Source organism: Carlito syrichta, unplaced genomic scaffold (genome assembly GCF_000164805.1).
Source record: "Carlito syrichta isolate Samal-C Ts95f unplaced genomic scaffold, Tarsius_syrichta-2.0.1 Scaffold314258, whole genome shotgun sequence".
Classification (NCBI taxonomy): Eukaryota; Metazoa; Chordata; class Mammalia; order Primates; family Tarsiidae; genus Carlito; species Carlito syrichta.
Window position 1 is genome coordinate 1,064,142 of NW_007258354.1, and position 13,655 is coordinate 1,077,796.

Sequence of the window (13,655 nt, forward strand, 5' to 3'; positions counted from 1 at the left end):
CAGGTCAGATCTGATGGCCAGCCCAGGGCTAGTTATCGGCCGGGAGCCTGGGCGGAGGAGGGGCGTGGGGAGCCGGGGGTGGGTAAATGTTGCCTCTTATTGTTGGTTTGGCAGATTGACCGCAGCCCCCGTCTGTCATCTATTGTATGAGCTACAAGTAATTCCTGCCTCCAAAAATGGATTCTTCTCGCTCCTCTTGGAATTCGCCTACTTGACTGGAAAGGTGGTTCGGAGTTCTTTGTTTTTCAGGAAGTGCTTTCTCCTGTCCCTGCCATGGCAGAATTATCCCTGGCCAAACTCCTCTCTCCGAACCCACCAATCTTGGGTCAGTCTTAGCCACTAACATAAACTTCTTTTAAAAAAAATCTATTAAGGCCGGGCTCGGTGGCTCAGCCTGTAATCCCAGCACTTTGGGAGGCCAAGACGAGTGGATTGCCTGAGCCCACAGACTGGAGACCAACCCGGGCAACTTGGCAAGGCCTCGTCTCTACAATAAATTTAAAATCTAAAATTAAAAATCTGTTATAAACCTATCCGATTTTTTGTTTATTTTTATTAGTTTATTAGCGAGAGGAAGAGAAGGAAAAAGAAAGGTTCACGGCAGAAAGACCTGCCATGGGCAAGTTTCTTAGAAAGAAAAGTGCCTATTCAACTTTTCATTATTATTGTTTTACGTTTTCATCTAAATTTAAGAAGCCATTATAAGTGGAATTTTGGTGAAGAAGGGTTAAATCTACTAAAAAAAAAAAAAAATCCAAACATTTCCAGAGCTGGAATGAACATGTCCAAAACAGTCTTTCCTCCCAGTGTACTTACCAAGCACAGATCCAGCAAATAGTTCCTTGCATACTGTAAACCAGAAGTGTTTCTCATCTGAAACTGTACCTATGAGAAACCTCTTTAAATCAAATTAAAATTTTGTTCTCTAAATAGTTTTACAACCATAGTAATGAAGTCAGAACCTTAGAGTAAGAGATAGGTGAATTATAGGTTCTTCTCACTTGTGACTATAAATACAAAAATCCAAAATAAAATATTAATAACCCGCCAGAACTGTATTTAAAAATATGGTATCCCAACTAAACAAGAGAGTTCATCCTCATAAAGTCTAAAAATAAGTCATTACGCTAACAAATAAAGAGGGAAATCTAAGTGGAATTCTTGTTTTTGAAGGAGAGCAGTTTTATTAGCATCACAGTATTCCTTTTTCCCTTCCCCATCCAAGTAATCATGTCTGGGGTCCTTGTTCAGTTGGCAAGTTCAACCTGGAGGCCACCGGAGCTGTCGGCCCCCAAGTACATGAATGTGCAGGTGATATACAGATTGTGCACCCAGCTTCCCGTCATTGATCACAAGTTGATATCCATCTCCCAGGCCCTTAGCCTTTGCTTTCTTCTTGACCACAAGGAGTAGGTGTCCTAGGAGCTGCTGGTCTTCTTCAGCCTGGCTAATCCGAGGAATGGGCTTTTTAGGAATGACCAGGAAGTTCACGGGAGACTGAGGGGCCACATCACAGAACACGAGACACTGCTGGTCCTCATATAGAATGTCAGCTGGGAGGCTACGGTCCAAGATCCTGGAGAAGATGGTTGGGGCTGTTCCCCCAGAAGCAACCTGTTGGGCTTTGGCCACTTCATTCCCATCAGTCACACCTGCAGCTCCTCGGACCTGTGCTGCCTGCAGCCACTATGGCTCTGTGGGCCGTGCACAATCTGGTGGCCAGCACCAGAAGATGGCCAGCTGCTGCCATCTTCCCAGAGCCACGGGAACCTTTCAACTGGGCCTGCACTCCTAAGTGGAATTCTTATAGATTCAGGAAAGCCACTTGATAAAATTGAACAGCTAATCACGTAAACTTAGAAAACTGTAATAGAAGGTAACTGACATATCTTGACAAAGGATATCTGCCAAAAATTTATAGCAATCATCAGGTGAAACTTTTGAAATGTCTATAAAATCAGAAACAAACAAGGATGCCTCCTTTCTCTACTTCTGTGTCAGTTACTGTTTTAGAGTCCAGCCATCTCCACGAGAAGAAGAAATTATAAGTATTAAGATTAGAAAAGGGGTTGGGCGTAATGGCTCACACCTGTAATCCTAGCACTTTGGGAGGCCGAAGCAGGATGGCTTGAGGCCAGGAGCTTGAGAACCATCCTGGGTAACATAGCAAGACACCTCTCTATTTAAAAAAAATTGAAAATTGGAAATGTACAAACTCTTATTATTCATGCTGATTGTCTACCCAGAAATTCCAGGATAATCTATAGACAATTCAAAAACTAATAAGTAGTTCAGCAAGGTTTCCAGATTCAAGATTAATATACAAACCCAGCAGGATTCCTGTACTCACCCAGTCAATTATAACATGCAGTATTAAGCTGGGCACAGTGGCTCATGCCTGTAATCCCCACACTTTGGGAGGCCAAGGCAAGAGGATTGCCTGAGCCCAGAGGCTTGAGACCAGCCTGGACAACTTGGTGAGACATCTCTACAATAAACCAAAAAATTAGCCAGGCATGGTGGCGCACGCCTGTAGTTCTAGCTACTTGGAAGGCTGAGGCAGAAGAATCGCCTGAGTCTAGCAGGTTGAGGCTGTGGTAGCTGTAAATGTGCCACTGCACTCCAGCCTGGGAGACAGAGTGAGACTCCTACTCAAAATAAAATGCAGTATTAAAAAAAAAAACCTCATACAACAGCAATAAAAACAGAAACAAATCTAACATGTGCATGACCACTCACTTTAAAATGATAAAACTTTATGAACATCAAAGACAACTTCCATGGAGTTAGATGTCATGTTCAATTGGGGTGATCCTGAAGTGGGTAATTCTCTCCAAATCATGACATTTCTATCAAAATTCCATCAAAATGAAGCGTGACAAGGTGACCTTATATTTTAAATGGAAGAATCAAAGGCCAATCATAAGCAAGAATTAAAGTCATAAAGGAAGATTTACTTAAATGTAAGTTCCATTGAAGGTAAAAATTTGATTTTTACAGCATTCCTTTTGCCCAAAACAGTGCCCGTCACATAAAAGGCACTCATAAATTCATACTGGATGAATTATTTATTTATTTTTGTTAAATAGAGACAGGGTCTTGCTGTGTTACCCAAGCTGGAGTACAGTGGCAATTCACAGGCACAATCATCCCACATTACAGCTTTGACCTCCTGGGCTCAAGTGATCCTCCCACCTCAACCTACCAGCAGCTGAGAATACAGGTGGGTACCACCACACCTGGCTCATGGATGAAATTTTTAAAGTAAATGATTGGCATGAAAATAAACACACAAACCAGGATAGAATATTGAACCAAAAAATACTCTCATACGTATAGGAACTAGGTAATGTCAGAAACACTGCTAGACAAATCCAAAGGGAGAACCTTTTCCAAAACACCATACTGAAACAATCAGTTTCCCAGCTATGCAAGGGGAAAGAATGTTCTGATTCCTTCCTAACACCATACGCAACAAGCGAAATTAAAATTCTAGAAGAAAACATAGAGGAATATTATGGTATCAGAGTGTGGAGAATTTTCTTCAGGTCCAAATATAAAGGAAAAGATTGGTGTTTGCTTACATTAAAATGAAAAATTGATACAGAAGATACCATCACCAACAGCTGAGAAGCTGTCACAACCAGGGAGCCTAAGGAGATACAGTGCAAAATGCGAAATGAGATGTCGGGTCCTGGAACAAAGAAAAGACGTTAGGTAGAAACTAAGGAAATGTGAATGACATGTGGGCTTTAGTTAGTAACCAATCAGTGTTGGTAAGTTACAGCATGAGCCTCACTAACATGTCCCCAGCAGGGAAGTGGCTGTGGGTGTTCACTACGCCCTGGGCTAACCTCACAATTCTGTAAATCCAACTGTTCTGATGATTAAGCTTATTTTAAAAGTACCACAACCACAGTGAAAAAAAGATTGGCGGAAGATACGAAGCCCCCAGTACCCAGAGGGGACGCGGAGAAGTCCCACACCAAAGAGAAAAAGGCTAATACCTACTGACACTGCACACAGACATGCAAGGATGAAACCCACCCAACCCGACACAGGAGAAGCCACTCATCTCACCAACAATCAGGAAATACGAATTGAGTCGGTGAGATGTCACTTCATTCCTCAAACTGGCACAAGGTGGATGGTAGCCAAGTGTGAACAGTATGTGAGGCATTAGACGATCATGTTGCTGGTGGAAACGCAATTGGCAAAACCTGGCTCAAACTGAGAGGCGCATGGCCTAAGTCCAGCGGGTTCAGTCTGATCTCTACCCCAGGGACACCCAGCACGTGTGCACAAGGTCCAGGTGCAGCATGAAGTGTGTAGGGAGCTCGGAAAACATGGAGGAGGGTGGAGGTATGGCCTGGCACACAGCAGGGAGTATCATGTGCAACATGGGACGTCTCAGAAACACAACTGAGTGTTGACAAGTGGTCCAGGCTTGGCTCCATCTCTGACTGGCCTTTCGAGCACTTTCGTTGTCTGAACCCACGTCCTTACTGCCCGTTTTGCCTCTGAGTTGTACAAATCAGATAATTATTACAAAATTTGGGAACAAAAACACTAAAAAGCCTAAGGTATAATGATCTAAACAAAAAATCCTGTTTTGCAAAACAACGGAAAATTTTCATATAAAATTCACCAGGTGAGCTAATGTATAAAGAAACAACATTAGCATGGCAAAGAAGTTAAAAAAAACCTTTGATGTCAGTTGTGACTTAAATAAACAGACTTTGGGATCACTGAGCAAATAATGTTTCTTCACCTATAAATTATAGATAATACCTTTACAGGGTATCAGACAGCACCTAACTAACCACAGTGATTCCTGATAATTACTTAACAGAACCATTTGGGCAAAACGTCAATTGCCCATGAGTTTCCCTTTATTTTGTGTTGTCCAAGGACTTAGTGGATTCAACAGCTACTTCAGGTAAGTTTTACTTTCCCTCATTCCCCCATCATAGTAAGAACTGCTTCTTAAAATGTATTTTTGCTGGGCATGGTGGCTCACGCCTGTAATTCCAGCACTTTGGGAGGTCAAGGTGGGAGAATCATGAGGCTAGGAATTGGAGACCAGCCTGAATGACACAGGGAGACCTCATCTCTACAAAAAATTTAAAACATTAGCCAGATGCAGTGGAGCACACTTGTAGTCCCGGATTCTTAGGAAGCTGAGGCGGGTTCACCTGAGTCCAGGTCAAGGCTGTAGTGAGCTGTGATTGTGCACTGCATCACAGTCTGTGCGACAAAGACCTTGCCTCAGGAAATCAGTAAGTCAAGATGTATTTTCAAAAGATTAAGCAGTATCATTTTTAAAAATAAAAAAGAAATGGGAAGATAACTCCCGGTATCTACTGAAATAGGATGTAGCCTTTGGCATGTTCTGAAGCGTTCTAAAAACACACATATCAGTTTACCACTTACTATGAGTGGCAAGTAGATTTTGTCTTTTTTCCTCTGAATTGGCTTTTCGCAAGGATTCATATCACACCTTCACTATTATTATTTTTTTTTTTTTGAGTTGGAGTCTCACTCTGTCCCCCAGACTGGAGTGCAGTGGCTGCTCCCAGCCACCACAGCCTCAACCTGCTGGGCTCCGGCGATCTTTCCGCCTCAGCCTTCCAAATAGCCGGAATTACAGGCGCGCGCTACCATGCCCAGCTAATTTTTGATTTTTAGTAGAGATAAGTTCTCACCAAGCTGCCCAGGCAGGTCATGAAACCTTCACTATTATTAAAAAAAACAGATTAAACGATAAGAAATCCAAATTTAATCCAAGCAAAATGTACGTTCATTCACACAAAAAAGGCTACTTAACCATGATTTCAGGGGTACTTTTCCTAACTTACGTTGTCCCCAAGCCTAGTTTTTTTTTTTTTAATGTCTTGAAGCACATACTTCATACGAAGATATCATAGTTGTTGCACACAAAAAAGGTATTGCATGTTAACGTCAAATTATGGGATCTTTTTTAGTGCTTTTTTTTTTTTTCCTTGAGTAGGAGTCTCACTCTGTTGCCCAGGCTGGAATGCATTGACACGCTCACAGCCACCGCAGCTTCGACCTACTGGGTTCAGGCGATCCTTCCATCTCAGCCTTTCAAGTAGTTGGAACTACAGGCACGTGTCACTATACCCAGCTAATTTTATTTATTGTAGAGATAAGGTCTCGCCATGTTGTCCAGGCTGGTCTCGAACCCCTGGGCTCAAGCAATCCTCTTATCTCCACCCCCAAAGTGCTGGGATTACAGGCGTGAGCCACAGTGCCCGGCTAGTGCTCTCTTTTAATCCACCCCACAAATAACAGTTGTCAGGAGACTGACTGAGAGGCTTTGTGCAGGTGCCGGGGGTCTGTGTTGCTTGAACAGCCACCACACGTCTCTATTTCTTTGTGCTTTTATTTCAATTCTTTTGGCGTATCTAAATGTCAGAAAATGAATACATACATACAAAATTCAAAACAACTCCCCCAAATAGTTTTGTTATTGGCCAGTCACTGACATCTTTATTTTGAAAGGTTGAATTGTCAAGTAGGTGTAAAGTGCATTCTTGCAGCTAATAAATAGTAGCATTTGTTTTGTTTATAAAACCTTAAGAAATAGATCAGAGCTGGAATAGTCACAATAAGAAATAAAGCACGATCTAGATATATTCTTCCTTAATCATCTAAGACAAACACTTGCATGAATTAGTTTATATGTATACAAGAAATATACAAAAAAAGCAGTATAAAAAAGTTCATATAGCAATGAAAAAGAAGGGTGTTCCTCTATTAATATTAAATATGGCCAGAGACGTAGTAGCCAAAGCTTGCTGAATCCTGGGTGTCTGGAACCAGAAGGGACACTTTGATCCAGGCCAGCGTGGGGTGCAGCTGAGGTCTGTGGTGTTCCCCAAAGCTGAAGTCCTACAGGGACTCAGAAGACTCTGCCTGGCTTGGCCTTGGAGAAATCGCCCACACAAATGAAAACGCTCTCTTGCTACTGAGATCATCAGTTCATGGCTTCTTACGCCTAAAACATAAAAACCACATTTAGTGTCAAATATCACAATAAGTGACATATTCACAGCAAATTAATCTCTAGGGGCTGTTTCACCATGAGAAAATTCAAGTCCCCCTGAGAAAGCAAATATCTGTTACAAACTGCGTATCTAGTATCAAATTAAGACACATTTCCTAAGAAACAGGACTGCTCATCCTTATCCTGCTGCAACAGTTTTCCAGACAGCCTACCAAGGAATGCAAGGGATATAACGGAGTCTGAGTAGATGCTTATAAAGAAGGGTTTTATTAAAATATGGAAAAGGAACATGCCAGACTCCTGAGTGTGGGTTTAATAGAGGAACAGGTGTGAGTCCTTCCCCACCATAGATTCGGTCATTTCATTTTACGGCTTGAAGAAACACTTCTTGATGGACAAAGACCAAGAAGCAGATCTGGGGAGAACCACCCAAGGCTGTGGCCACAGGGCTGACTGAAGCCCTGGGCCTCCCTCCTCACAGTCTGGCGAACTGGCAACCTCCCAGCCAGCCAGCCCTTCACCAGGACTGCTCTCACCCAGCCCGCCCGCCCTCCACCCTCCACTGCTCTCAGTCCCCCGGAGTCCTCACATTGCACCTGCCCACAGCAGCCCGCCCACAGAGCCCAGACATTCCAAGCGAAAAAACCAAAGCCACACATTTGCTCTTATAAGCAAGGGGAAGATGGGGAAGGGAGAACGGGGAGCACAGCAAATCCTGGACAGTCGGTGCTCACTTGGGCTGGGCGTGATGCTGGTATCCAGGCCCCAGCTGAGATCCGGCTCTCATCTCCACGGCCACGGAACACTGAAGAAGACAAGAGGAAGCTCAGCCCCTCTCCACAGGCTGGCATGGTTGCCACAGCTGCCACACAGGCTCTACCTGGGTGACCTCCAGCACTGCTTTATAATCCAGCAAAGACACCCATGTTAAAACACCAGCAGGTTCTCACAATGTGTTTCTGGCATAGGCTATGGGTGCAAGACAGAGAGGCTTCAGCAGCCGCCCAGGTAATGAATGGCTCATTTGAGCTAAGCAGAGTGCTTAAGAAATGAGTGGCTGGGCCCCGATCAGTCTCCTGCCCCTCCCCATGCTCCTTCCCTGTGACTGCTCCTAGGGAACTCCCGCTCTTTTACAGTGATGCTATTCTTGAGCCCTGGCCCCCCACACCAAAAGCAGGGGCTCTGAACGGAAGAGCCCCAGGAAGACAGATTTGAGGACACATAAAACTAGGCCTGCCAAGAGAGACCAGACCTCAACCTTCTCCCAGAGGACAAAAAGCTACAGCCATGGAGCTTAGGCCATGCCAGGCCTGGTGCTGGTTAAGCAAACATTTGATGTCCCCTACCCTGGTTTCCACATCCGTCCATTCAGCCTCGGTGCCATCTGGCTGGACAACTGCTGTCGTGGAAGACCTCCGTTTTCGACTACTGAAAAGGGGAAAACATGAAGCAGCAGTTATTTTTGCATCTAAGACCGGACAAATATTAGAAATAGGGAAATACTGTCTGTGTCCCTTTGGAGAATTGAAGATAAATTTCACGGGATGTTCTGTTCCTCAAAAATGAGCCACTAAGAAAACAACTCTTTATATAGAGAGACTTTTTGATGACCACTCACCCATTCGGCGATTCTTGTTTTAAAGTCTCAATTTCAGTGAACTGAACAGATTGTCCACCACCCCTTGTTTTATAAACATCACCCTAAAGCCAAGAGAAAAGGTCACAATTACACTTTGATACTTTTAGATGATAAACACAGATACACATTTTCAATTGTTCTCACGATTATACTGTTTTATGGAAACTCTCACCCACAAAACCAGGTAGCGCTTGGGACTGCTGGGTCTGCACTATCAAAATACTTTTTTTAAAAATTGTAGAGACAAGGTCTCGCCAAGTTGCCCGAGCCAGTCTCAAACCTGTGGACTCAGGTGATCCACTCTGCTCGGCCTCCCAAAGTGCTCAGATTACAGGCTGAACCACCGAGCCCAGCCTATCAAAATACTTTGGAAATGTGTGTACACGTCTCTCACTAAACAAAACCGTCCAATATGATGTCATCAGTGATATTCATAATTGCAGAAAAATATTCCTTTTGTTCTACCTATAATTTTTATTTATTTATTTATCTGAGTTGGAGTCTCACTCTGTCGCCCAGACTGAAGTGCAGTGGCACACTCCCGGCCACCACAGCCTCAACCTGCTAGGCTCCAGCGTTCCTTCTGCCTCAGCCTTCCAAGTAGCTGGAACTACAAGCGCGTGCTACCACACCCGGCTAATCTACCTGTAATTTTAAAACGAAGCTGCACTGAGGACCAGGCAGTCTGCTGGGAATGTTCACATATTCCAAGGCATTGAACTTTCTTCTTTGTGACCCCACCCACAGTAGGCAAACCACAGTACAGTCTTATTATTGTAAGTCTTATATTTTATTACAACAACTATCCAATATACTGAAGTTGAAATGAGGAGCTTTTTGTGTCTTTTACTTTCTGATTATTCACTGACCCTATGATCAAAGGAAAGTTCTTCAACAGGCAATGGGAAATGGCACTAGGCAGCTCATACTAATTTTGAGGTCAAATTTTCATGTGGGCTTTTTATCTTGAACTGACAGAGAGCAAAGGTGGCAGGTGTTTGTTTAGGTATATTTTTTTAAGGAGTGATTAAAGTATATTATGGATCTGGAATTCTAAGAAGCCTGAGAATCTGCACCTATTTAAGCACGTTGAGCCCCATTTAACAAATTCACAACCTAAGCAGTGATTTTAATTTTCTGCTAACAAAAAGGGGCCACCAAGTGCCCACGAATGCTCCAGTTGACACTGCCTGTGGCCTCAGGGTGAGGAGCAGCAGGGCACAGGCTTTTTGTGCAGCTGACTTTTAAATCTATGTTTTCATCCTGTGTAAACCGCTTTTTACCTTTATTAGTTTAGTTTCAATCTCCCCATCGGAGGCTAGTTCCTGGTGGGTCAGCATGTACTTCTCACACTTAGCTAGTGCCTTTTCATTTGCAACAGAGACCGTGATGGCGTGGGGGACATGTGGCTGCATGACAGTCTCAGTCTGCACATTAGAGGTGGGCTTATGGTCTACCCATCTGTCTCCCGCAGAGCGTGATCGTCTGTGTCGGAGACGAAGTGGAGGCGCGTTCTGATCAGGGTGAAAGAGGGATTAAGAAACAAGCAGAACCCAGAGTTAATGGAGGGTATTATCAGAAGTACAGCAGGCTTGGCTACATTGGCTGACGACAGTGTCAAAGTACACTGTTTCAAAGCAAGTCATCCAAGTCATCCAAACATTCTCTCACATTTAAACACAAAACCAACAAACATCCTTAACACCAGCTAGCATGTTACGTATTCTACCTGGGAATTGCATTGTCAACAAAGAATGAAAAAGAAAATTCTCACAATGCTGCAAGTCTTTCCTGCTTTGGGGGTTGGTTAGGAACAAGTCATTCATTTTGTACTCTTGATCGAAAACCATGTTTATGCCTGGTATTGTGAGGTCTGTGACTCTTGCTAAAAGTTTCAGTAGGATCAATGAAAGCCCTAAATGTTTCTCAGGCTCTAAACACAAGAGAAACGGCTCCTTAGACAGAGACAGGGACAAGACAGCAGAAGCTGATGAAGCCATATGGAGCAGAATAGCAAAGGATGAAAGACATAAGGAGAGCCCTGAGTGCAAAGCGAGCAAAGGAAATATAAAGTACTTACTTTCAGCTAAGACTGCTAAATCTTTTAACAGAACATCATGACAAGTTCAAATACAATAGTGGCCAAAATTACCAACTAATTTTTCCCCCAAAACATTTCATAAAAGTTCCAAGAATCAAATGAAGAATATAGTGTCAAATCAGTCTCCAATACAAAACAAAGTTAATTGCTTCCAGTCAAATGTCGTGTACATTTGGGGAAGTTAAATTCAGCACATTGAGACTAAGAAAAAATATTTCCTATACATGGCATAGTTATAGTTTGAAGCAATGAGTTTCTTTGGAATTTTATGAATGTTTCCTGTTTGTAAAACTGGAAGCAAATGAAAAAGTCTGTCACAGACCCAATCCCTTACAGCTGGTCAAGGATGAAGACCTCACTTTCAAAATGCACATCTTGGGAACTACCTCCTCCCCTAATCATTATAAGAAACAAGCAAAGCACTGGTGATAGCTCCACTGTAGACTAGAAAACATAGGCAACTCCTAACCACTGAAGATGGCAGGCAGAAACACTTAATTCTTAAAATGGTTTAACTAATGCTAGACAAGGAGGAAAGTCTGGCTCTTTTCATCTACATTTAGCAAAAGTGAGAGTTTTCTTCAAACAGTTAACAATAAAGACATGATGAAACAAGCTTTGCCAAGATGATCAGCCATATACTCTACTAGCATTTATGAAATCAATATGTAACATTTTTTCCCTCAATGAAGTATAAATTCATTTCACCAGACATAATTTTTGACAAACATAGATGGATAGATACTAACCTGACAGGAACTTTTCTGCTACACGTTTGTTTTTTTTTTTTGGAGACAGGGTTCCTGCTGCCCAGACTGGAGTGCACTGGCACTATCATAGCTCACTGCAGCCTCAAACTCCTGAGCTCAGGTGATCCTCCTTTCCCAGTCTCCTGAGTCATTGGGACTACAGGCATGTACACTATGCCCACTATGCCTAGCTTTTTTTTTTTTGGAAACAGGGTTTTGCTATATTGTCCAGGCTTGTCTCCAACTCCCAGTCTCATGCAATCCTCTCACCTTGGCCTCCAAAAGAGCTGGGATTATAGGCATGAGCTGCAGTGCCTGGCCCACTTTTCTGCTTCACTTTTATTTATTTATTTGTTTGTTTGTTTATTTATTTTTGAGTTGGAGTCTCACTCTGTCACCCAGACTAGAGTGCAGTGGCACACTCACAGTCACCCCAGCATCAACCTGCTGGGCTCCGGCAATCCTTCCACCTTGGCCTTCCAAGTAGCCAGAACTACAGGCGTGTGCTACCACGCCCAGCTAATTTTTTTTGATTTATTGTAGAAACAAGGTCCCGCCAAGGTGCCTGGGCTAGTCTCGAACCTGCAGGCTCAGGCAATCCACTTGCCTCAGCCTCCCAAAGTGTTGGGATTACAGGCTGAGCCACCAAGCCTGGCCTTCTGCTTCACTTTTAAAGAAATCCTGCCTTTAGCAGAGAAGCATCGCTAGTAAGTCCCCTTAACTAACTCAGCCACACCAGACACCACATGACTGTTGAGAGGGCATAGGCAGACCTGAGTTTTCAGTCCATTCACCTTCATTATGTAAACTGACTGACCAGAGAGACCACTCACCACAGTGTACTCCCTAGAAAAGGCTTAAGACAAAACCTGCTAGGCTCCAGTAGAGAGAAGGGAAGAACTTAAGAGCCCTGGGAATCATCTGCTGCCTTGTTGGTAAATGCCTGGGAATTCGTTGCCTTCCTTTAATTCAGAATTGGAGTCACCTAAATGAATACTCATTTCTTTTTTATTTTTGAGTTGGAGTCTCACTCTGTCACTCTGACTAGAGGGCAGTGGCTACTCCCGGCCACTGCAGCCTCGACCAGCTGGGCTCTGGCGATCCTTCCACCTCAGCCTTCCAAATAGCTGAGATGAGGTCTCGCCAATTTGCGCCCAGGTGGGTCTCGAACCCGCAGGCTCAGGTAATCCACTCACCTCAGCCTCCCAAAGCGCTGGGATTACAGGCTGAGCCACTGAGCAGGGCCAAACACTCATCTCAACCCTAAATCATACGGGGAATTCTAAAGCAAAGATGTACTGTAAGACCTATTTATTTAGGACAAATTCTAAAAGAGCTATGTTAAGATTTTACTAGATATGAAATCCACAATATTAACTTCATCCATTTATTCAATCAAAGGAAACTTTATCCTTAAAAAAAAAATGAAAGTGATTTTATTTAAATACCTTTAAATGAGGCAAAGCCCTTGTAAACTGAGATAAAAGCCTTGAGATTAAATCAATTTATTTGACATGAAAATCTTCAGTAGTTTCAAAACAATTGGCCAGGACTCTTCAAAAGAGTCAGTGTAATAAAAATTATATTTAAAGAGTATGTGTGGTGGGGAGGACCCTTTAAAAGAGATTAAAGTGACAATCCCCACATGCAATGGATACACTTGGACAGGATTACAGATTGAAAAAAGAAAAGCCACTCCTGGGACATATGGATATTGGGACAATGCCAACTTCGGTAGATGTGATAAATATTGTGGCTGGGTAGGACAACGTCCTTGTTCTTGGGGATAAACTGTCAGAAGTCTATGACCTACTTTCAAAGGGCTCAAGAAAAAAGCGTTTCCGTATCTGTATAAATCAACAGTTGGTTAACTCAGATAAGGGGGAGAGATGCTACTGTACCATTCTTTCCATTTCTCTTTGGATCTGAAATTTCTAAGGTCAGGGGAAACAACTTTATAAAGCAGCCTTCAAAAATAGCAGTAAAAAAAACAAAAAAGGAAGTGTGCTCTAAGACACTCACAACCGTGGGTTCTGTGCGAAGCTCACTAGCTTATCAGCTTTTAGGCACAACTGCCCTGGGGTGTTCACCAAACACACAGGTGTTACTTCTGCTGCCAGGCATGTTTAGGCTTTT

General features: G+C 43.1%; 1 protein-coding gene and 1 pseudogene across 2 annotated transcripts in view; both read right to left on the bottom strand.

The window, feature by feature from the left end:
• Positions 1-1,172: 1,172 nt before the first annotated feature.
• On the bottom strand, positions 1,173-1,750 carry LOC103273816 (annotated as a pseudogene). The gene has a single exon (XR_002482726.1). The product of XR_002482726.1 is annotated as a histidine triad nucleotide-binding protein 2, mitochondrial pseudogene (transcript).
• A 5,152-nt stretch (positions 1,751-6,902) lies between these two features.
• KIF23 (kinesin family member 23) overlaps positions 6,903-13,655 on the bottom strand; it is a 29,300-nt gene continuing 22,547 nt past the window's right edge. The window contains exons 17-20 of the mRNA XM_008071256.2: positions 8,649-8,731; positions 8,377-8,458; positions 7,765-7,835; positions 6,903-7,021 (exon numbers count right to left, since the gene is read on the bottom strand). Of these exons, the coding sequence (XP_008069447.1) occupies positions 7,006-7,021; positions 7,765-7,835; positions 8,377-8,458; positions 8,649-8,731 (252 nt within the window). The 3' untranslated portion in view covers positions 6,903-7,005. The remainder of the gene's footprint in view (positions 7,022-7,764; positions 7,836-8,376; positions 8,459-8,648; positions 8,732-13,655) is intronic.